Source organism: Ochotona curzoniae, unplaced genomic scaffold, assembly GCF_017591425.1.
Source record: "Ochotona curzoniae isolate NIBS_2020 unplaced genomic scaffold, NIBS_Ocur_1.0 contig_3520, whole genome shotgun sequence".
In the NCBI taxonomy this organism is placed as follows: Eukaryota; Metazoa; Chordata; class Mammalia; order Lagomorpha; family Ochotonidae; genus Ochotona; species Ochotona curzoniae.
The window spans coordinates 13796895-13820572 of record NW_024465894.1 but is presented as its reverse complement, the minus strand read 5'-3'; the positions used below and the strand labels follow the sequence as shown (position 1 = coordinate 13820572).

General features: G+C 44.8%; 1 protein-coding gene, 1 long non-coding RNA gene and 1 pseudogene across 4 annotated transcripts in view; all 3 read right to left on the bottom strand.

Annotated features, from left to right (window-relative positions):
* Window positions 1-23678, bottom strand: part of LOC121157385 (transient receptor potential cation channel subfamily C member 4 associated protein) — a 66585-nt gene that overhangs the window by 15805 nt on the left and 27102 nt on the right. For all 3 annotated transcript variants that reach the window (XM_040981591.1, XM_040981592.1, XM_040981593.1), the window contains 4 exons: window positions 21148-21203; window positions 18609-18737; window positions 13097-13304; window positions 7091-7276 (listed from right to left, as the gene is read on the bottom strand). In XM_040981591.1, coding sequence (XP_040837525.1) covers window positions 7091-7276; window positions 13097-13304; window positions 18609-18737; window positions 21148-21203 — 579 coding nt within the window. The remainder of the gene's footprint in view (window positions 1-7090; window positions 7277-13096; window positions 13305-18608; window positions 18738-21147; window positions 21204-23678) is intronic.
* Window positions 46-187, bottom strand: LOC121157514 (annotated as a pseudogene).
* Window positions 153-5521, bottom strand: LOC121157386. The gene is made up of 2 exons (XR_005884017.1): window positions 3427-5521; window positions 153-3232 (listed from the first exon to the last, which is right to left on the bottom strand). It is a non-coding gene; the product is annotated as an uncharacterized LOC121157386 (long non-coding RNA).

Sequence of the window (23678 nt, the reverse complement as noted above, 5' to 3'; positions counted from 1 at the left end):
AGCTCTTCCTTCAGGACACAAAGGTGCTGAACACCAGCGTCTCCTGAGTGGCCTCCACTAGGGGGCACCACTGAAGTTGAAAGGGATCCTTTTGAAAAATTTCCCCCTCTGTTACAAAGGAAAACCATTTAGTTTTCTAAGATTCAACTTTCTACACTTGATCTTAGCCAAAAGGCCGAGAAGCAATTCTAAGATTCAACTTCCTAAAGCAGATTAGGAATCACAACTAACACTAGTGATCCAGATGAATGCACTATCTACATGAATTAGCAGATCTTCTTACCCCATTTCACTATTCCCAGTGTCAGCAGACAAGCCACACTGACGGGACAGGATGTGTCAGGCATCATACCTTAGGTTTAGGGAATCCATCTCATTTACTCTATTACTCAGCTGACACAAAACTGCAGGTCATCTAGGTCACGGTGGAAGGAGGGGAACAAGGGACCAGTATGTAGGCCCTGGAATTACAACTGCAGACAGACTCTGGCCCAAGCACCTCCTCCCTGGCCCGGGCCACTCTGGGCAGTGGTGAGGGTTACTGTAGGACTGAGTAGAGAAACCTGATTCTCAGGCGGCCCATCATGGCAGGGTCCCTGTGACTTAAAGAGCACTGCTCAGAGGACTTCCACAGGGTCGGGGGCCTTAGGAAAGATCTTCCCTTTGGTTTCCTCACCTTGATGGTGAAAAGATGAGTATTAACTAACTCCTTCCAAGCTCCTTCCTGGGCCTGCTGCCCTGGAGGCCCCTGAAAGGGCTGAAAGCATGTAGGTATAGGAGTACTCACCAGCTATCTCCAAGGGTGGTATAAAATCACAACCCCGGGAGAAGAGATGCTGTTGAATGAAGCATGTCAGAGAGGCAGCATGGCAGGGGAGGACACTGCTGAGGCCAGAGTGCTGGGCTGGCCACCCTTCTCCAGCTGGGCGACTGTGCTTCAAACAGCAGTGTGGCAACAACACCAGACTGCTAATACTGCAAAGATTCAAGGAACTAGACTAACACGCACATCTAACATGATAACTTGGAAGACACAAGGAACTGCAGAGGCTTGCTTGCTACTTGTTTTCAATCTGAAAGCCCTTAATGGCAACTAAGACTTAGACTTTTGCACAGAGTGCTACCTGCTCACATGTATTTTCTTCTACCTTGGGGGGAAAAGCTGTAATTACTCAATCATGTCCAGTTAATATGTGAGGACAAAAAGAAGGACCATGGGCGAGAATCTGCCTGTGCTGCATGTCTGACTGGCATCCTCATCACCTAGCTCAAGGGGCTCTGGCAGGGCCAGGGTGGAGGGGCAGACGGTGTGTGGCACCCAGGCCCACCTCAACAACGAATGTGCATGCAGAGACACACACAAGCAGCCCGGACTCCTCAAATCACCAATTCCCACAGCCCAGATAGCCCAGACCGCACATACTCCCTGGAGTACGTGTTTTTCAAAGAAACATAATATTTAAAGCAAAGGCAAGAGTTCAGCAACAAAGTTATACTGGAGGATGAGAAGAGAACCCAGCTGGTTCAGGAGGCCTGTGCTCCCTGTGCTTCTCCCTGCCATAACAATGACGAAGGTGGTGACTACTCTGAGTCTGGCCACACCCCACTCCAACAGCTACAATTCACATATCCTACAATCTACCCAGCTGACCACAATTCAGTGGGTTCTGGCATATTCAGAGCTGGGTAGCCATCGCTTCTGGACCTTAGGCTAAGATCAAGTACAGAGTTGTGCAGCCACCACAATCAATTTTAGAACATTTTAATCATCTCCAAAAGAAATCCTGTATGCATTTAGCAGTAAGTCCCATTTCTGACCAAACCTTTCAGTTCTAGGTGGTCATTAAACCCATGGTGTTTGGCGACTAGCCTTTCTGACTTGGCACGTTATCAGGGTTTATCCAGCATGTAGCACGCACCTCATTCTTAGATTACACTGCTGAGCCAAACCCCACTGTATGAATGTACCCTACTCATGCAGTGACCCAGTCATTAGCTGACAGATCTGAGGTGTCCCTATTTTTGGCTGTTATGAAGATGCCACAATGAACAGCCACGAACAAGCTTTTGTGCAAATTTGTTTTCATTTCTCATTTTACCTAGGAGTAGAATTTCAGGGCCATGGAAGTTGTGCACTTAATCTTTTGAGGAAGTGCCAGACTGTTTTTTGAAAAGTGGTCACACCTTCTTATGTGCCCACCAATAGCACATAATGGAGGGTCTGACTTCTCCACCTCCTTGCCAACACATGTCACATCTTTCATGAAAAACATCCCAGTGTGAAACAGATCCTCACTGGGGCTTTCATTTGCATTTACCTGACAGCTAATGAGGCTGAACATAATTTCAACATGTGTACTGGTCACTGCTGTATCTTACGCAGAAATTTCTAATCAGATTTTCCATCCACGTTTTGAAATGAGTTGTCTATTTCTGAGTTAGGGAGTTTCCTATATATTTTGAATATCCATATTAGGCATTTTTTGCAAAGACATTTTCCCATTCTGGGAGTGTTTTTTTTTTTTTTCTTGATAGTGGTTTTGTTGTTGTTGTTTAAGTACAGTGGTTTCAACTTCCATGAAGTCTAATTTATTTATTATTAATCTGGTTGTTTATGCTAAAGATATAACCTATGATTAGAACCAAATGTAACCACATGAAGATTGGTTCTATGTCTTTCTTGAAAGATAACAATGTGAGGTAGAAGACCCAATTTTGCTTTTTGCTTGTGGTTATCCAATGGCCCAGCATTATTTGTGAAAGGACTATTTTTCCTGTGCCAAACGGTCTTGGTGCCTTTATGAGCATCAACTGGCCAGACATGTGAATGTTATTTTGAAAATCTCTTTCATACTCCAGGGATCTCTTTGGCTATCCTTATGCCTGGAACAAAGTCTCTTGGCAACCGCAGCTGTTCCAAGCTTTCAAATCTGGAAGCACAAACTCTGTTAACAGGTCTTCTTTTTCAAGACTCTTGGCTTTTCTAGATTGTTTGCATTTATTTCTCTACATCAATTTTAGGATCAGTGGCTTCATTTCTGCAAAGAAACTTGCTGGGACTTTGGGTAGGGACTGTGATGGACTGACAGACTCACTTGTAAGTCAACATGCAGGAGCACTGCCACCTCAACAGTGTCTCCTCATCACAGCACACACGACACACAACATCCAACAGCGTCTCATCACAGCACACGTGACATCTGACAACATCTCATCACAGCACACGCGACATCTGACAGCGTCTCCTCATCACAGCACATGTGACATCTGACAGCGTCTCATCACAGCACACGTGACATCTGACAACATCTCATCACAGCACACGTGACATCTGACAGCGTCTCCTCATCACAGCACATGTGACATCCGACAGCGTCTCATCACAGCACACGTGACATCTGACAATGTCTCCTCATCACAGCACACGCGACATCCAACAGCGTCTCATCACAGCACACGCGACATCTGACAGCGTCTCCTCATCATAGCACATGTGACATCCGACAGCGTCTCATCACAGCACACGTGACATCTGACAATGTCTCCTCATCACAGCACACGCGACATCTGACAGCGTCTCCTCATCACAGCACACGTGACATCTGACAATGTCTCCTCATCACAGCACACGTGACATCTGACAATGTCTCCTCATCACAGCACACGCGACATCCGACAGCGTCTCATCACAGCACACGTGACATCTGACAATGTCTCCTCATCACAGCACACGCGACATCCGACAGCGTCTCCTCATCACAGCACACGTGACATCCGACAGCGTCTCATCACAGCACACGCGACATCTGACAATGTCTCCTCATCACAGCACACGCGACATCTGACAATGTCTCCTCATCACAGCACACGCGACATCCGACATGGTCTCATCACAGCACACGTGACATCCGACAGTGCCTCATCACAGCACACGTGACATCCAACAGCGTCTCATCACAGCACACGTGACATCCGACAGCGCCTCATCACAGCACACGTGACATCCGACAGTGCCTCATCACAGCACACGTGACATCCAACAGCGTCTCATCACAGCACACGTGACATCCGACAGCGCCTCATCACAGCACACGTGACATCCGACAGCGCCTCATCACAGCACACGTGACATCCGACAGCGTCTCATCACAGCACACGTGACATCCGACAGCGCCTCATCACAGCACACGTGACATCCGACAGCGTCTCATCACAGCACACGTGACATCCGACAGCGCCTCATCACAGCACACGTGACATCCAACAGCGTCTCATCACAGCACACGTGACATCCGACAGCGCCTCATCACAGCACACGTGACATCCGACAGCGCCTCATCACAGCACACGTGACATCCGACAGCGTCTCATCATACCACATCCGTTCATCTGTTGGGAAGGTGTCTCCTCCCAAGGATGGGTTGTGATTTTCAGAGTGCTAAGTTTTGTACTTCCTTATAATTCTTAAGCATTTTATTATTTTTGGTGCTATGATTTTGGTGTTATGATTTTTGGTTTGTTACCTTTTGCTATACTGAAATACTCTTTATTATACTAATCTAGTGTCCTAAAACTTTGCTGAATTCACTTCCTGGATTCTTCTGTTTTTTCCACATACAAAATCATGTCATCTGTGTATACAAATTGCTTTATTTCTTTTCTAATCTAGATACCTTTCATTTTTCTTACGTAATTATCCTACCAGAACCTCCAATACAATGTGTAACAGAAGTGGTCTGAGCAGACACATTCTCTGACTCCTTTAGCAGGTGGGAACGTTTTTATCTTCTTCCATTAGCTGTGATGTTAGCTGAGGGCTATGTTAGTAGAGCACTTAAAAAAGAAATTATTCATTTATCTGAAAGAATAACAGAGGGAGAAGACAAAGAAGGAGCGGAAGGAAAGGAGAAAAAAGATAATTTTCTATCCACCGGTTTACTCCCCACTGGCTGCAAAACCTATGGCCAGCCCAGGCTGAGTCAGGAAGCAGGAGCTTCGTGTGGGTCTCTGCTGCTTGTCCTGGCCATTAGCTGGGAAGGGGAGCTGCTGGGACATAGGCAGCTCCCACATGGGGTGCCAGTACCACAGCAGCAGCTCTACCCACTACACCACAGCATGGCCCTCACAGTTAGCATGAGCCCAAGAAACTGGGCTCTCTTCTGCTCCTTCCCAGGCACACACATCAGCCAGGACTTGAACTGCATTCTGGAATGCTGGCCTAACAGGTGGTGGCTTAAGTAGCTATACCACACTACCTGGCTAGCCCCAGGCCTTCTCATGCCATTATTCTTGATGAGAAGTCAGCTGAACAACTTAGAGGACATCTTAAGGCACAATGAGCCATTTCTCATCTGCAGCTTTCAAGGTTTACTTTTCTTCAATGATTTTGTTATATTGTGTCTGCATGTGAATCTTTGCATGTATGATTGATGTTAAAAATTGGACATTTGGAGTTGGCGTGATGGCTTAATTGGTTAATCCTCCCCCTGCAAGCAACAGGATCCCATATAGGCACTAGTTTCTGTCACAGCTGTTCCACTTTCCATCCAGCTCCTTGATTGTGGCCTGGGAAGGTAGTAGAGGATGGCCCAAAACCTTGGGAACCTGCACTTGCATGGGAGACCCAGAAGCAGCTTCTGGTTCCTGGTTTCAGTTTGCCTCAGTTCTGGCTATTGTGGCTGTTTGGGGAGTGAAATGGCAGAATGAAGATCTTTCTGTTTTTCCTTCTATCTGTAAACCTAGATTTCCAATAAAAATAATCTCTTCAAAAAACAAAACCTGTAAATTTGAGGTGATATAATGTAGCCACTCTGGATGCCAATTCCTCTTCCTCAGGGCTTGCTGCTCTTCGCTCATCTATTTAGATGAGTGATCTGCCTGAACTCAGGAAAGCCTATGATGTGGCACCTCTGAGAGCATGGCCTTGGGTGGCCCTGGGTGGCCTCAGTACCCCAGGAGTAAGGTTTAATGGGGTTCTCTTCCCTGCTCCTAGTGGCTTTCTGCCTTATCTGCTATTACACCCAGGGCAACAAACTGTTGAAATGGCTCTACTCTTCTGACAAAGTTCCGAGGCATAAATTGCTCCAAAGTCTGATTCAATTAAAAAGAGCAAGAATGGCTTTGGGAAGGAGTAGTTTTGACACTGGGATTTGCTGACTTTAGGGGAGCTTTTAATTGGTTCTTTCCTGGTTAAGCAGTAAACTACCTGGTCTACCATTTATCTAGTTCTTAAGAGATACTGGCCTTCTTTTATTTGCTTGCCACCAAAATTTGCATTGTTTTTATGTTAAACTTTCCTCACATTCTGCTCTTATCAATTGCCTCTCCTCTTGAGAAAACCTCTGAGCCATCCTGAGGGGCTGTGTAGAAGCCTCTGCTCTCCTGGGGCAGAACACAGGAGATGGCAAAGTGGAGTCCTAGTATCCAGACCCTGAAACATCCAGGAATAAAGTACCACACCGTTGGTGTGGCATGGATCTGGGTATAGGAAGAAGCCCGTCCCCTTCTGATCATTCTCAACCCAAAACTTACTCTCTTCAACTTGGGAATTATAAGGGCAAGAAAAGCTGGTGGCCTAGCCCTTGGGGTAATACAGCATACTCCTTTTGGGACATGAGAATTACTGCGTTTGTACAATCTGACCTCATTCTGCTGGCCAAATACTTCAGATGTGAGCACTGGACTCAAGATGGCCTTGAGATGAGGAATCTAACCAAGTACTTACCAACCAGTCTGCTGCTTCACCCTAACAAACACACCAGGCACAGGAAGAGAGAAGGCTAAATGCATATACAGAAACAAGATTCCAAGACAGACTTCCCTGAGTGCCTAAGAATGCTCTGCTTGCTGCCTCAGCTTCTGCATCAAAGCCCATTCCCCTACACAGAAGTCCACCTGGAGGAAATTCAGGAAGTTTCGGTAACTCACAATCCAAAGGCATAATAACAGCAGTGGTCAAGGACTGCCTCGAGGAAAATTTTAAATTGAGAAAAATCTCAAATCAATTCTTCTGGGAAAAGAAGCCCAGGATGGCTGCAGCTGCTCACAGGAAAGTCTCCCCAGGGTCAGAGGTCAATCCCAGCCCAGGTACCTTGATTATGCTCAGACTCCTCATTGGCTACTCGCATCAGGGCATCTAGCACCAAAGCATTGTCCAGCCATGTGTACCACTCCTCCAACTCCTGAAGAAAGCTGGCTGTGCCCGTCGACTCTGACACTTTTCGAGTTGCCAGTTTGCAAAGTCGTTCAACGAAGCCAGGGATGCTGAGAAGGGCCGCTGCCAAGGAGAGAAGAGAAGGATTTTGAAAACAGAGACAAACAAAAATTAGTCTAAAGCCCTCAACAAACAATCTGCAAGGACAAGAATGAGTCTCTCTGAGACAACTGCTCTTTCTTTATAAACTGATTGAAAAAAAATAAACTGAAGTAAGTTTTACGTACTAAATTACTTGCTTTTAATTTCATTTTTGGAAATTTCCCTGAAGAAATAACCTTTCATATTCAAAGATACCTGCATAAGGACATTCACTGATAGGGCTTCTGGACTGTTGAAAAGAGGGAGGTTGGGCCCGGCGCAGTGGCGCAGTGGTTAAGGTCCTTGCCTTGCATGCCCGGGATCCCATGTGGGCCCCGGTTCTAATCCCGGCAGCCCCTCTTCCCATCCAGCTCCCTGCTTGTGGCCCGGGAAAGCAGTTGAGGACGGCCCAAAGCTTTGGGACCCTGCACCCGCGTGGGAGACCCGCAAGAGGCTCCTGGCTTCTGATTGGCATAGCATCGACCAGTTGCGCTCACTTGGGGAGTGAATCATCGGATGGAAGATCTTCCTCTCTGTCTCTCCTCTCTGTATATCCGCCTTTCCAATAAAAAAAAAAAAAAAAAGAAAAAAGAAAAGAGGGAGGTAATTCAACGTCCCTCAATAACTGACTAAATACAATGCTGTAGTCATATAAATGGAATAACACAGACACTAAGCACGATATCACATACACCTTAATACAGTAAGTCAAAACTGCTTACATTTTCTTTGAACAAAACCACTTATTTTGAAAAAAAATGTAAACGATTATATGGTACTGCTTTAAGCTCATTTTCTTCAAAACTGTCAGTGTCTGCTTCCTTAACCCCACACTAAAGAATGAGGTTCCATCTGCAAACCCTCCACACCTTTCCTTTGGCTGCTCCTGAGCTGCAGGGCTCCGATACCCCTTCCATGCCATGGCTCTATTGTTTCTCATTTCCCTGAGCTAGCAGGACGCAACAATTTTTACAGGTACAAAAAAATATTTACCAATCCCATTTTACTCATAATAATGAGGTAAGTGGAAATCCAGATCCACATAGAAGAATAAATAAACTTTGGAGGCAGGGAGAGCTCATTTAACCTTCTTAAAATAAGGCTAAGATCTGTACATTTTCTTGTATGTATTAAATATCTCCAGAACAATACAGCAAATAACAAAAAGCAGTGGTTGCCACAGATACAGCTACGGGAAATCAGCCAAAAGATGAAAACCGTTCAAACGCCGATCAACTCAATTAACAGAATTAAGTCACTGGAAATAAGAGTAATAGGGGAACTTCGCAATATACATCTTGCTGGAGTCCATGTGATGGATGTGGAAGACAGGAAGGTGTGAAGAGTTCTATTGCAGGCAAGGCTGCAAGGAACTTCCCGCTGTGTGGCAAGGCCCAGCAGATGTCTCTACAACACCTGAATGCAGCTCCGCCTCCCTTTGCATGGACACCGGACAACCCCATTGAGATTTCTGTAATCTATTTAGGCATTGTCTGCCTCTGTGGAGTTACTGTTAAATATCAATGGGAGCTTAGAGGCTGATGTTGCTGTATCGTTTTTAGCCAAAAAGCTGTTATTGCTGTAACACTGCATCCTTGACAATATGCTAATCAAGGGTGCTAACTCCCCTTTTGATCCTATGCTAATTAAGGGTGATCCGTCTTCAGGTGTAGTGGAACCTATTCTTTCCCTCTTTCTGTGATCTTTTAGGTCCCTCCTGTGAAGCCCTTCCTTCCTTGACTGTCTCAAGACCAAGCTGTAGAGTAATTGTGGCAGGAATGTTACTGATTGATACGCACCATCTATTGAGAACTTTTTCCTAGCCAGGTGCAGGCGCCAGGTGGATAACACCCTAGCCTTAGGTGAAACAAATGGCAGAATTATCTTTAGAAACACCCACTTGACCATGATGTAAAAAGTCTGAGCCAGAGTTTGACTGATTTTGTATAAATAAAGCGGACAGCTTTTGTGCATTGTCCATTATGATGATGAAGACCTAGTGGTCCGTCTCTTTCTTTCTTTGCGCCTCATCCATGCACCCTTCGCGAGTTCCGAACTCAGCTGGAGCTGGACTCCGGCAACGTCTTTTTCAATGTAAACATTTTTCTAATCACATGAATGTGCCAATCAAAAATTAGTAAGTTCTTTCTCGCTCTCCTTCTCTCTGTAAATCTGACTTTGCAATAAAAATAAATAAATCTTTAAAAAATTAATGAGTAGGGCTCAGCGAGGTGGCCTAGCAACTAGGCTATCATCTTGCACTGAGAAACCTCAGTGTTTTCTGCTTCTGTGGTTTCCGGCTTGCTTGGCTGGGGCGGAGGGGGGTTGGGGGGGCAGGTACACGTGTGAACTCCAGGACTGACAGCCTACGTGACACCTGACAGGTCACTCCTCAGGAAGGAGGCCCTTGGTGTGCTTTTTAGGTAAGACTTGCTCGCTACCCAGAGCCCAGTGGTTCATACTTTTTTAAAGTTGCTTGCTTCAGGGCCTGGCGAAGTGGCCTAGTGGCTAAAGTCCTCGCCTTGAACGCCCCGGGAGCCCATATAGGCACTGGTTCTAATCCTGGCACCTCCACTTCCCATCCAGCTCCCTGCTTGTGGCCTGGGAAAGCAGTCGAGGACGGCCCAAAGCTTGGGACCCTGCACCCATGTGGGATACCCAGAAGTTGTTCCTGGCTCCTGGCTTCTGATCGGCATAGCATCGGCAGTTGTCATCGGACGAAGATCTTCCTGTCTCTCCTCCTCTCTGTATATCTGACTTTCCAATAAATAAATAAATCTTTAAAAAACCAAAAGTTGCTTGCTTCAAACCCATCAATTGAAGCCTGCCAACTTGCTCTTTTTAAATGTTAACAGTTAAACTGACCAATCATGACTGTGGAATTGTGTGGAATTGCCCTTTAGTGTATAAAAACCCTGTGCTGTCCAACCTTGGGGCTCTCCATCTCTCAGCAATCTCCCTCTCTCAGCAATTCTGACTCCCAAGTTTATAGCCAAAAGAGTTGAATTATCAAATCAATGTACACACATATTTGTAACATTACTCCCAAAGCTGAGAGATGAAAATAGTTCAAGTGTCTCCACATGAGGACTAGAGAGCAGTGGTATATACACTAGCGCAGTACTATCCAGTCGTACAAAAAAAAGGAGCACTGACATGCTACAATATGAACAAATTCAAAAACATCACGCCAATGAGAAACCAGACTCAAAAGCCAGGCACTGAGGCAGGTGTTACAAGAGAGTCGGCTAAATCTCCATTTAGAATCACTACATCTCAAACTACAGTGCCAATTTCAGCTGCAGCTCAGTTGCTTCCAATTCAACTTCCTGTTAATGTACTTGGGAAGGAAGAGAATGAGTACTTAGTTGCCTGCCACCTGTAGGAGAGGCAGATGGAGTTCCAATTTTGCTCTGGCTCACCCCTGACTGCTTCAAGGCATCTGGGCAGCCAAACTGCAGATGTAAGATCTATGTCTCTGTCACTCTTTCAAAAGAACTTAAACAGTCACAAGATCCCATTCATACAGTGGGGAAATTCAGAGACAGAAAGTTGCCTGCTGGATGTCAGGGAGGAGTAACGGGGGTAACTGGCTGGTAAGCACCAGGCTTCCCGACAGTGATGTTCATATTGTAGAGCACATAAGAGGGGGTGGCTGCACAGCACTGCATGCAGTCACAGAATTGTTCATTTTAAAGATTTACTTATGGGCCCAGAACAAAGGCCTAGCAGCTAAACTCCTCACCTTGAACACGCAGGGATCCCATATGGGTGCTGGTTCTCATTCCAGTGGCCCCAGTGCCAATCCAGCTCTCTGCTTGTGGCCTGGGAAAGCAGTCGAGGATGGCCCAAAGCTTTGGGTCCCTGCACCCATGTGGGAGACCCGGAAGAAACTCCAGGTTCCCGACTTCGGACTGGTTCAGCTCCAGCCATTGCTCCACAGCCCACTTGGGGAGTGAATTACTAGACAGAAGATCTTCCTCTCTGTCTCTCCTCCTCTCTATATATCTGACTTTCCAATCAAATAAATAAATAAATCTTAAAAAAAAAATCATGTGATTCTAACTGCACGGGAATAAAGTGCTTTGCAAGATAAAGTGAAAGAAAAAGCTCCCAGAACAGTGTACATTTCACATTGCCACCTTTACAAACAGGAACTCCCTCCTCCACTCTATGACAGAGATACTGGTTACAGGTTACTGAAGAGAACACAGATTTCTACTATTTACCTGCTGTTCATTCTGTATTATTTGAATTGCTTTTTTTCCCCCCTACTTATCCTGTGTGAAAGATACAGCAACAGAAAGTTTTCACACTCTGGCTTAATTCCCAGATGGCTGCAAAAGCCTGGGCCAGGAATCCCATCCTGGTCTCCCACATATGTGGCAGCTCAACTCAGGTCATCTTCCGCTGTTCTCACAGTCACATCAGCAGAGCTGGACCGGAAGCAGAGCAGCCAGAACTTGAACATGCACAACATGAGATGATGACACTGCACAGGGAAGCTTTACTTGCGGTGCCACACCAGCACAATCTTTTTTAAAAATCTTGAGTATGTATTACTTTTTTCTAAAAATAAAGGACTTAAGATTCTGTAAGAACCTTTTCACATAGTTGAATTTGTGGGCTAGGCCTCTTTTTTGCAACATAAATAGCTGCATTTGTTTCAACTGTTTCTCCCAGGACAGTTCAGAAGACCCAGTCCTCCCTTCTCCTGTACACCGGACACTCCTCAGACATGACCCACCCAGCAGCCAGGCTTTTAAGCTCTGACTTTCCATGCAGACATTTCTGAGTTTCTTAAAAAGTCAATGAAAATCACAGGTTCTATCCTGTCCAGGTCACACCCAGGAACTTTTTTCATACAAACCTGGGAAATGTGACCCTTGCGCCATAGTCTACAATTCTCACAGCTTTAGTCTCACTGCTCACACTTTTTAATATGCCACTAGTTGACAAGTACAATCCCCATGACTTCTGAGAATCTGTGCAAAAGCAGAGCTCTTGCTCGCTGACACGACCTACGTTCCACACGCTCCCATCAATCCTGTTGTTTTCATGCTTCATGTGCTGTAAACTCATCGCTTCATCTCCATCTCTGACTAAAATGCTGAATGATTTTTTTAACTCCTAAAGGAACCATTTGTTCTCATCTGAATCAACAAAAGGAACAATTAAGTGATAGTTCTGAGATTCTCAAAAAAGGCTCTATCATATTTAGCATAATTTAAGCTCTAAGAATATAGCATAAATCATTAATGCTGGGAAAGAAAACTAGCTTACAACCATAGTTTACTAAAACCAAAATTGTTTTTCGCTGGGGTCAATGTTGTGGCACAGTGGATTAGCCACTGCTTGCTTATACCACATGCATCCCACATCATAGTGTCAGCTCCAGTTCTGGCTGTTACACTTCCTACCCAGCTCCCTGCCAAAGTGCCCGGAAAAACAGTAGAAGATGGCCCCAGTACCTGACCTACATGGCAGACCAGGATTATTCCTAGCTTCTGACTCTGGCCTGGCCCAGACCTAGATCTTGTGACCACCTCTCTTTCTCTCCCTTTCACTCTGTTGCTCTGCTTTCTCCATAAACAATCCTTAAAGAAAAACTAGTCATTTGTCCAACATCCTACATGTGCCAGTGTTCCACAGTGTTGTGAACAGAACGGCCACAAAATGAGCAAGCACAAAGTTTACCCTCATCAACGGAGTCCTAGGAAGCCCTAGAGACACTGAAAGCTAAATGACGCGGAAGGAATCTCAGACCACAGCTTCACAATTCTGAGAACTCAGAATATTCACCTTGGTTGATTTCAGCTGCAGAAGGCCCCAAGCTCAAGCTCTTCTTTTGCTGAGCATTTTTGGCGAGAAGCGTGTGCTTGTCATCGTTCCCTGTGTCCATCTCCGAAATGGTGACAGCCAGAATCCGGCAGAAATTAGCAAGCTGCTGCTGATCGAAATTGGACACTAAGGAGCTCAGATTGGGGACTTCATCTAGTCGAATCATCTCCTAAGGAGACACAAATGAAACAATTCCCATCTCAAGTCACTCGAGATTCCATGTGCCCTTACTCTGCGCTGGGCTCCAAAAAGGGCCTAGTGACCAGGTCACGTGCGTTCAAATCAGAGGTAAGTTAAGGCACTGCTTCAGTCTTCACTTATTTGTAAAACAGGACTATCCTACCTCACAGGGTTAGTCTCATAATTAAATTTATCCTTTGAACAGCATTGACACATCGTGCATAAAGAAAAAAAACCAACAAATGCCTATAAATCATATTATTACTCTTGCTATATTTTTTACAAAGATTTATTGATCTTATCTTTTTTAGAAAGGCAGATATACAAAGAGAAAGAGAGACAGATATTCCACTCACTGGCTCACACCCCAAATGGCCACAACAAAGCCAGGACCCAGGAACCTCCTCTGGGTCTCCCACACGGGTGCAGGGTGCCAAGGCTTTGGGGCATTCTCTGCTGCTTTCCCAGGTCATAAGCAGGGAGCTGGATGAGAAGTGTAACAGCCAGGACATGAACCAGAGCCCATATGGGATCCCGGCACACACAAAGTGAGGAGTTAGCCATTAGGCTATTGCTCTGGGCCCTAGACACTTCCTTTCTAAGAAATAAAATATTCTGGGGTTGGACTGTAGCATAGTGGGTTAAAACCACCACCTTCAAGGTCAGAATCCCTTATGGGTGTTGGTTTGAATAGCACCTATTCCCTTCCAATTCAACTCTCTATTAATGTGCCTGGGAGACCCAGATGATTGTTCAGGCTCCAGTTTGGCCTAGCCCCATATACTGTAGCCACTTGGAGACACAATCCAGCAGATGGAAATCCTCTCTTACGGTATCCTCTTCCTTTTCTCTCTGTAACTTGGGCTTTCAAATACATAAAATAAATCTTGAGGGCCTGGCGTGATACCGTAGTGGTTAAAATCCTCGCCTTGCACGCCCAGGATCCCATATTGTCACTGGTTCTCATCCCGGCGGCTCCGCTTCCCATCCAGCTCCCTGCTGTGGCCTGGGAAAGCAGATGAGGATGGCCCAAAGCCTTGGGACCCTTCACCTGCATAGGAGACCCGGAAGAGCTCCTGGCTTCGGATTGGCTCAGCTCCAGCTGTTGCAGTCAGTTGGGGAGTGAACCAACAGACGGAAGATCTTCCTCTCTGTCTCTCCTCCTCTGTGTATATCTGCCTTTCAATAAAAATAAATCTTAAAAAAAAAACAAAAAAATTCCAATATCATTGGAAACATCTTTATAGCCCCATGCAACTGCACTGCCTTCCCCAGACACCACCATTATTTTGAAGTTCCTGTTTATTATTTTTATGCAATCTTTTATACTCAGAAATATAAAATCCAGGGAATACTCTGAATTATACCTTACCTTAATGTTTATTCAACAATGAGATTTATCTACACCAATACAAGTAAATGGTTCAATTATTTTCACCATTTTCCTGCACAATTTATGTGAACTACAACCTTTCATTATTAAATATGTAATAATAAACATTTATAATAAATAATAAGCATTGCTGTCATGAGTACTCCTTCAGGTGCTTTGTACCTGCACAGGGCATCGTTTTTCCAATTTAAGTAGAAGCAGGCATCCTTTACTTGACTAACGGTTTCCAAAGATTCAAAATCAACTTTAATGTTTAGTAAGTTTTAACATACACTCAAGTTAAGGAATTTTCCTTCTATTTTTAGCTTTTAAACAGGAAAAAGAATTGAATTTTATAAAAGTTTTTTTAATTTGGTTACATTTTCTTCCTTAACATTTAAAAACATGCTGTATACTACATAAAACTTTTGTTTTGAGCCATCCTATGTTCTTTAGAGAATACCTATTGTCCTTTATCCCACAAGTTTAGCTTCCACAGGACCATCTCTCTCTTTTTTAAGATTTATTCATTTTATTGCAAATTCAGATAAGCAGAAGGAGGAGAGAGAGAAAGATCTTCCATTCTCTGATTCACTCCCCAAGCAGCCACAATGGCCGGAGCTTAGCTGATCCGAAGCCAGGAATCAGAAGCTTCATCCAGGTCTCCCATGCGGATGCAGGAGCCCATGGTCTTGGGCCATCCATGACTGCTTTCCTAGGCCACAAACAGGGAACTGGATGGGAAGCGGGGCTGGTAGGATTAGAACCAGCACCCAGATGGGATCCCAGCATATGCCAGGTGAGAACTTTAGCCAGTAGGCTATCATGCCTGGCCCCCACTGGCCCATCTCTTAATCACTGCATGAACTTGCAATAACCCATTCCTGCAATAACTTCCGCAACAATCCAATGCTAGTTTGGGGGAGGATTCTGTCTTCCCTTCTCTGGTCTTGAAGCACAGATCTAGTGAAGAGGTTACCAGTACATGTACAAAGCACTCATGATGCCAAGAGGTCCTCAGGAATCCCACTCCTCCCTCTACTGCTGACAATGCAGAAAAGGGGTCTGCGGGGGGCGGGGGGCAGTGGCGGGTAACTGGGGCTGTCTCTTCCTTGCCGCAGTACACAACAAATGTTACTTATCACTATCACTGCCAGCTGACTCCCGAGTCCACCAGTTCCTTTAGCTCCTAACTCACTCAGTGTATGGGTTCCTAATCAGGCGTTTGAACTCCACTTGTTTTTGTTATGTTTCAGCTTTCACTTGGTATTTCATGCAAACAACATGCTTTGACACATGAATGAAAAATGAAGAATTGTATGTGTCTTCCCTATCGTTTATCTCTGCCTCTCTCTCAGAAGTAAACACCTTGGTAAATTGTTTAGTACTATTATTCCATTTAAAAGTTTCAGGGGCTGGCACTGTGGTCAGCAGGTTAATCTGAAGCCCATGTGAGTAATGGTTCTGCTCCCAGCTCTCTCCTCTTCAATCCAGCTTCCTGCTGGGTTTCATCTCCAACAATTACCATTACTGGACTAAGCTTTCCCAGAAGCGTGCACTTGCACAGGCTGCAGATGACTCATTTGCATCAATCTTTGCCATAAGGGTAGAGCTTTCCTAGGTGCTGGGATCCAGAGTATCTGCATAGTCAAATATAAAACAAGGGGCTGGTGCAGCAGTGTATCAGGCTAATCTTCCACCTGTATCATCAGCTCCCAGGTGGGTGCTGGTTTGAGTTCCAGTTACTCTACTTTTAATTCCCTGCTAATGGCCTAGGAAAGCAAGTCCTTGGACCCCTGCACACTTGTGGGAGACCACAACAAAGTTCCTGGCTCCTGGTTTCAAATCTGCCCAGCTCTGCCACTGCACCCATTTGGGGAGTGGACTAAGTGGATTGAAGATCTCTCGTCTCACCTTCTCTAACTCTACCTTTAAAATAAATTTTAAACAAACAAGAAACCCTGGGTCATGGCAAAGGTAAAGTTACCACACCCGACACTGGAGTCCCACTAGAGTGCCAATTTGAATCCCAGCTGCTCCACTTCTTATTCGGCTCCCTGCTGATGAGCTTGGGAAAGCAGTAAGATAATCCAAGTGTCTGAGTTCACGCACCATGAATGAAGCTTTTGGCTCCTGGTTTTAGGCTGACCCACCACCAACTTTTACAGCCATCCGAGGAGTGAATCAAGAGAAAGAAATATCTCTATCTCTCTCTGTAACTCCGCCTTTCAAATAAATAAAATAACAAATCTTTAAAAAATTACATATTCTTGGGCCTGGCATGGTAGCCTAGCAGCTAAAGTCCTTGCCTTGAACGCGCCGGAATCCCATATGGGCACCAGTTCTAAACCCAGCAGGCCCTGCTCCCCTACGTATGCCCTGGGAAAGCAGTCAAGGACGGCCCAAAGCCTTGGAACCCTGCACTCGCATGGTAGACACGAAAGATGCTCCTGGCTCCAGATCGGGGCAGCTCCAGCCACTGCCACCACTTGGGGAGTGAATGAATGGAAGGAAAACTTTCTTGTCTCTCTTCCTCTCTGTATATCTGACTTTCCAATAAAATTTGGTTTTTAAAAATTACATATTCTGAAGATTATTAGCAGGATACAAGTGGTTCCACTGATATTGTCACCAAGTTCTATCTTTTTATCACTGACTTGCTTCTTCAGGATTATCAATAAAACTAAGCATCTTCTATATTTATGGATGATTTTTTTTTCCTGTGACATGCTTGTCCATATCATTGTCTTTTTTTTTCATCATGTATTTTTTGACTAGGCTGTTTTTTTCCCCTCGCTGCTTTGTAAAAATGCTTGACAAATTATTAGCACCAATCTTTTGTTTTTGGTATGAACTGGACATGTTTTCCCAGTTGATGATTTGGGGTTCTACTTTCTGTTTGATGTCCACTTCCATTCACGCTGCACCAAGGTACTCCTAGTATTTAACAGAATCTATCACTATTTCTGGCCACACAGAAAGGAATGAGAAGGAATGAGGACACAATGGGACAGATGAGGATATTTATGAAGGAGCAATGCTGGCCTCCTGTGCTGAGGCTTTAGGAAGCTGTTTCTGTCTTAGAGGTTCCCTTTCCCACCCTGGCTGCAGCAGACAATTACTGGAAAAATAACAAAGCCTTTTATGAAAGGACACAACGAGTTTGCCTGGGGCCTACACAAATCTCCAATGTATTCCTGGGGACAATGGCCACTTGTACTTCAGCCTGGGTGGTAACAAGCAGGGCCTGGAGGAAGTACATCAGAAAAACAGAAATGAAAGATGGCCCCCACAATGCACACGAGCACCCTCTCTCCCTCAACAGCAACATGTAGGACGTGACTTCCTTAAGAGGAAGAAATGGAGACTTAGGACAGACAGGGACTAGAGAGACAAACGCCCTATCCTGACAGGTATCACACCAGAGTTCTAACAGCACGTTTCCAGCAAAAATCTATAAATGAAAATTTGTGGGGTGAGTTCTTGGTTAGAAATTTTTAAATGCACTGTTTTTAATTTGAGCGCAGTTTTTAAAAAGTGACTAACCACGTGAATGTCTATGTGATGGCCAAGTGGTAGGATCGCAGCGATCACCTCTGTGTTTCTGAACAATGAATTAATCAACTCCATTACTAAATACTAATAAGAAAAATATGTGGGCTTACTAAGTGAAAGCCAAATATAATCACCAAGGGAGCATATTCTAAGGAAGGCTTCACCACACAGCATACACCTATGCTAACAAGACTTACACCATGATAATTAGTGATGGGCAGTTTGATTTCAGCAAAGTGACATTAACCACCACATAAAATTAAGTCAATCTACTGTTTTGTGTTCTATTATTAGCTTGATTTCAATTAATATATTCACATGTTGAGAATTCAGTGGTCTAGAATATAACTGGAGGACACAGCTCACCTTTTTAACACCCAGAATATCTTCAATGAGTGTTGCTGTTTGTAAGAATGTCTTCTTACTTGTCATCAGTGTAAACAGGAAGATCACAAAGTCATTCTTCTCTGCCAGACGTTTTGTAACTCCTTCTGTCTGTAACAAGAAGGGGAAAGACAGAAGAGGTTGGAATCACAAAATACAATAGAAGAGCAAAGTATTCCACGCAGTGGGTTTGAAACGCTGTTCTCAAAGTTGAATTCAACAGTAACTGGGCTGGGAGCATCCGATGTAGCATTTAAGCCCACTCAGGACGCCTACAATCTGTACAAGTGCCTGGACTGGAAGCCTGACTCTGTTTCAACTCCAGATGCCTGACCAAATGTACTGTGGAAGTGAGCAGCTGATGGCTCAGGTAGCTGGGTCCCTCCTGCTCACATGGAAGACATGGCCAGAGCTCCTAGCTCAGACCTGGTCCAGCCTTGTTACTGTGACTCACTGCAGAGTGAACCAATACATGGGAGTTCTTTCTTCCAAACATATCAAATAATTTTTAAGAGAAAAATTAATAGTGTTTCAAACATGGAGATTAAGGGTCAGATTCAAATTCTAACTTTAGTCACAGGATCCTAACCCAGACACTTCTCAACTTTGGATCTGCATTTCTCCATCTGTAAAATGGTCTCCAAAATCTTCTAGAGGATTCAGTCAGAGATTGCATGCAAACTTTATCCAGTAAGTCTGATTTAGTCCCTATCTTATGGGCAAAGTGACATTCTTGGAGTAATCAAAAGGCTTCAAACCTCCTTCATTATTCAATCATGAACCTCAACTTGACAGTAAAAGGTTCTTCCAACAAGGACAAGGTGACTGCCTCACGCTGGAATCAGGTGAATGCCTTGCTATTAACACCCGGTGCAGGGCCTTTTCCTACTTCCACCACTTTCCCTTCCCTTTGAGAATACCTTCACCATCTCATCTGCTGCCACCACTGAAAACACAGGAGCAGTTCACATGTCTGCCAGGACGGAACAGATAAATCTGATATGCTATGCCACATTATGGGATATACTGTTGGGAAAACTGTTAATCATATCTGCTATTTTTTTTCTGTCAACAATGTGCTTTGTTCTAGCTAATTTTACCACTTTTTAGTGTATCCTTCCAGAGGCTCTTTATAATTGCTAAGGCGAATAACATTTCCCTTTCAGTCATACAGCATATACACACATTCTTTTTTTCTGATTTATTTTATGAGAGAGAGAGATCCTCCATCCATTGGTTCCCTCCCCAAATGGTTTCAACAGCCAGAGCTGGGCCAGTTCAAAGCTGGAAGCCAGGAGCTTCTCCTGGGTCACCCACAGGGCCGCACAACTTGAGCCATTCTCTGCTGCTTTCCCAGGCTCATTAGCAGGAAGCTGGATCAGATGTGCAGCAGCCAGGACACAAATAGGCCATCACGTAGGATGCCGACATAACAGGTAGATGCTTAGTCTGGTACACCACTGTGCTTCCCTCATTTTATTTTATTATCAAAAACAAAAGTGGGGCAAGTATACCGGAGAGTATAGGTTCCACACCCAGCTCCATTCCTGATTCCAGCTTCCTTTTCACACAGACTTTGAGTGACAACCAACTCAAGTGATCCAATTCCTGCCACACACATAACAGATCCAGACTGACTCCAACTCCAAATTGCAGTCTGGTCTTGTCCCAGCTGATGCAGCATATGCAGAGTAAACTAGAAGACGAAGACCGACTCTCTCTGCACACACACATACCTTGGTTCCTCCCCCTCTCAAATAAATTAAAAAGTTAAAAAAAGGGAGTGAGGGTGGCAGCACTGGTAAAGCTCTCTTTTTACTAAATTGCTTCTCTATCCACCATTCTTTCTGGCTTAGTAACCAATCCAATAGATTGTCCTATTTGACCTATCAGTGGGGCTTCTAGTACTTCTTCTGTTTGTTTTCTAAAGACAGGTGTAAAGAGAAATTCTCAAGGTGAGAGCCTTTCTGCCAGTGCTTACCCCTTCTAACCACTCAAGACAGGAGGGCTCAAGGAGCTCGATCCCTGCTCTAGCTGCCCCGGCTCTCAACAACTACAAGCGGCTGCTGTTGTGGTGCAAGGACTGCCTACACCCCACATCAGAGTGCCAGCTTAGCTGCTTCTCTTTTGACCCAACTCTCTGCCGATGTGCCTAGAAGGCAGTGGAAGAAGATCCAAGTGGTTAGCACTCCTGTCCCCCAGGTGAGAGCCTCAGCAGGAGGTCCTGGTTCCTAGCCGCCGTTTAGTCCAGTTCTGGCTCTTGTGGACATTTAGGGAGTGGATCAGCAGGCAAACAATCTCTCTCCCTGCTTCCTCTCCCTCTGTTACTGTGACTTTCTAATAAATAAACCTTTAAAGAAAGCCAGTTGTTAAAAAAATTATTTTGCATAGTGTCTACCTGTTAGTACTGGTTCTGTAGCACATATAATTCCCACACATGCAATCCCAGCCAAACCTTCCCTTCTCAACCATCACCAACGCGGCAGGGAGATAAATGGAGCACCGGTGGCAAGGTACTTACACAGACACAGGTATTATACAGGATGCTCAAGCAGTCCTTGGACGTTTCATCACTTACTGAAAGTACAAATGGGTTAACTGGTTATTTTTCTCACAGGAAACTATGTGCTTTCAGCTAAGAACTGTAATAACTCCCTCCAAAATGATTATATTCCTTTTAGTGTATTTCCTCCTAATTCTCAACTACCAGAGATTTTCTTAGCACCCATCCGAACCTACAAACCAACTCCAAACTGCCTTTTGGTTTGACACAGCAATCATTTCTTTACTAGGTTCCACAGTCATGCTTTCTTACTGTTGTGACCCCGTCACTACCTAAGCCATGTTTCTTTTGTACCTTGTTTAGGATACAGGCAGAGTTGAGGGTTTTCTGCTATTTAAACAGACTACAAACAATGTATCTGTGTAGTCCTTTAATGACTGAGTTGAAGTGATTCCTCATGATACAGTTTCAAAAGCAGAACTACTCAAACTGCACTTGTTATAAATTTTAATTGAAAGCTCTATCAGCAGCAAACAGGAATACTACTTTACTACAGACTTCTCAACTGTGTGTTCTGTTTAGATCTCTTGTTTTTCATCACTGTTGTTTACACTGATCAAACAGCTCTGACCATTTGACCCATCAAATAACTTCCTAGCCATTAGCAGAGACAGTAGAGCAGCATTCTGGTGTCCGATTCATGACATCTAAATCACAAGATGAAAAAACTAAGTCTGAACCACGGACAAAGTGTCTTGCCTGGCACTGCTTTTCATTAACTCCGATGCTGTCAAAAACTCAAAACACGTGGTCTCCTTTGAGAGTCTGATTGGTGGCTTAGCTGAGCCAGCCTGACCAGAAGGGTTACCTCACATGGAGCTGCCCAGTAACCTTCATTATCTTCCGACTGACTGTAAGCAGGGTGGACTATCAGATCAATTCATCCTTGTTCCTGTATTTCTGCTTTCCATGTTCAAAGGGAACTGGGATTCACTCATTCATCAAGTACCTTTACCGGCCAGTGTGGTGGAAAAGCCAGCTAACCCTCTGCCTGCAGCACAAGCATCCCACATGGGCACTGATTCAAATTCGGGCTGCTCCATTTCCCATCCAGCCCCCTATTTATGTCCCAGAAAAGCAGCAGAGGGTGCAAGCCCTTGGCCCCTGCTACCCACACGGGAGACCCAGTGGAAGCTCCAGGCTTTGGATAAGTTTAGCCCCTGGAGAGTAAACCAGAAGACAAAAGACCTGTGTCTCTGCTTCTCTATAAGTTGACCTTAATTATTTTGAAAATTTTATTCATTTTTATTGAAAAAGCAGATCAAATCTATGAAGAGAAGGAGAGACACAGAGGAAAATCTTTCATTCGCTGGTTCATTCCCCAAATGGCCACAACGGTTAGATGTGCACCTATCCAAAGCCAGGAGTTCCTCCAGGTCTCCCACATGGATGCAGGGTCCCAAGGCTTTGAGCCTTCTCGATTGCTTTCCCAGGCCAAAGGCAGGGAGCTGCATGGGAAGTGGTGCTGCAACGATTAGAACTGGCAAACATATGGGGCCACAGTGTGTTCAAGGCAGGGACTTTAGCTGCTAGGCTACCACGCCAGGCCCAGTACATTATTTTTTTTTTAATATTTATTATTTTTTAAAATTTTTACTGGAAAGTCAGATATACAGACAGGAAAGGAAAATCTTTTGTCCGCTGACTCACTCCCCAAACGGCTGCAACAACCAGAGCTGCACAGATCTGAGGCCAGGAGGTTGGAGCCTCCTCCAGGCCTCCCACATGGGTACAGGGTCCTTAGGCTTTGAGCTGTCCTCAATTGGTTTCCCAGGCTGCAAGCAGGGCATAGGATGGGAAGTGGGGCAGCTGGGATTAGAACCGGCGCCTATACAGGATTGCAGTGTATGCAAGGTGAGAACTCAAGCTGTTAGGCTACCGTGCTAGGCCCGAAGTACATTAATTTTTAAAAATTAAATACAGGGGCCTGGCGCGGTGGCGCAGTGGTTAAGGTCCTCGCCTTGCACGCCCGGGATCCCATATGGGCACCAGTTCTAATCCCGGCAGCCCCGCTTCCCTTCCAGCTCCCTGCCTGTGGCCCGGGAAAGCAGTAGAGGACCGCCCAAAGCTTTGGGAACCTGCACCCACGTGGGAGACCCGGAAGAGGCTCCTGGCTTTGGAAGAGGCATAGAATCGGCCGTTGCGCTCACTTGGGGAGTGAATCATCGGACAGAAGATCTTCCTCTCTGTCTCTCCTCTCTGTATATCTGCCTTTCCAATAAAAATAAAATAAAAATAAATCTTTTAAAAAAAATTAAATACAGAATACCTAAAAAAGAATCTACAATATGTATAAAGAATAACAATATGACTTTAAATACAGAAAATAAGAGATTGCAGCTTTTTTTTTTTTCTTTTTCTGCTTAACCATTTTCCTTTCAAAGTTGCTACCAGTGTATTCAGTGATGGACAACAGAGGAACATGCTGTCAAGGGTGTTACTGCCCAGCTGACAAGCTGCTTCACGATGCAGCTGGTTCGAGTCCTTTA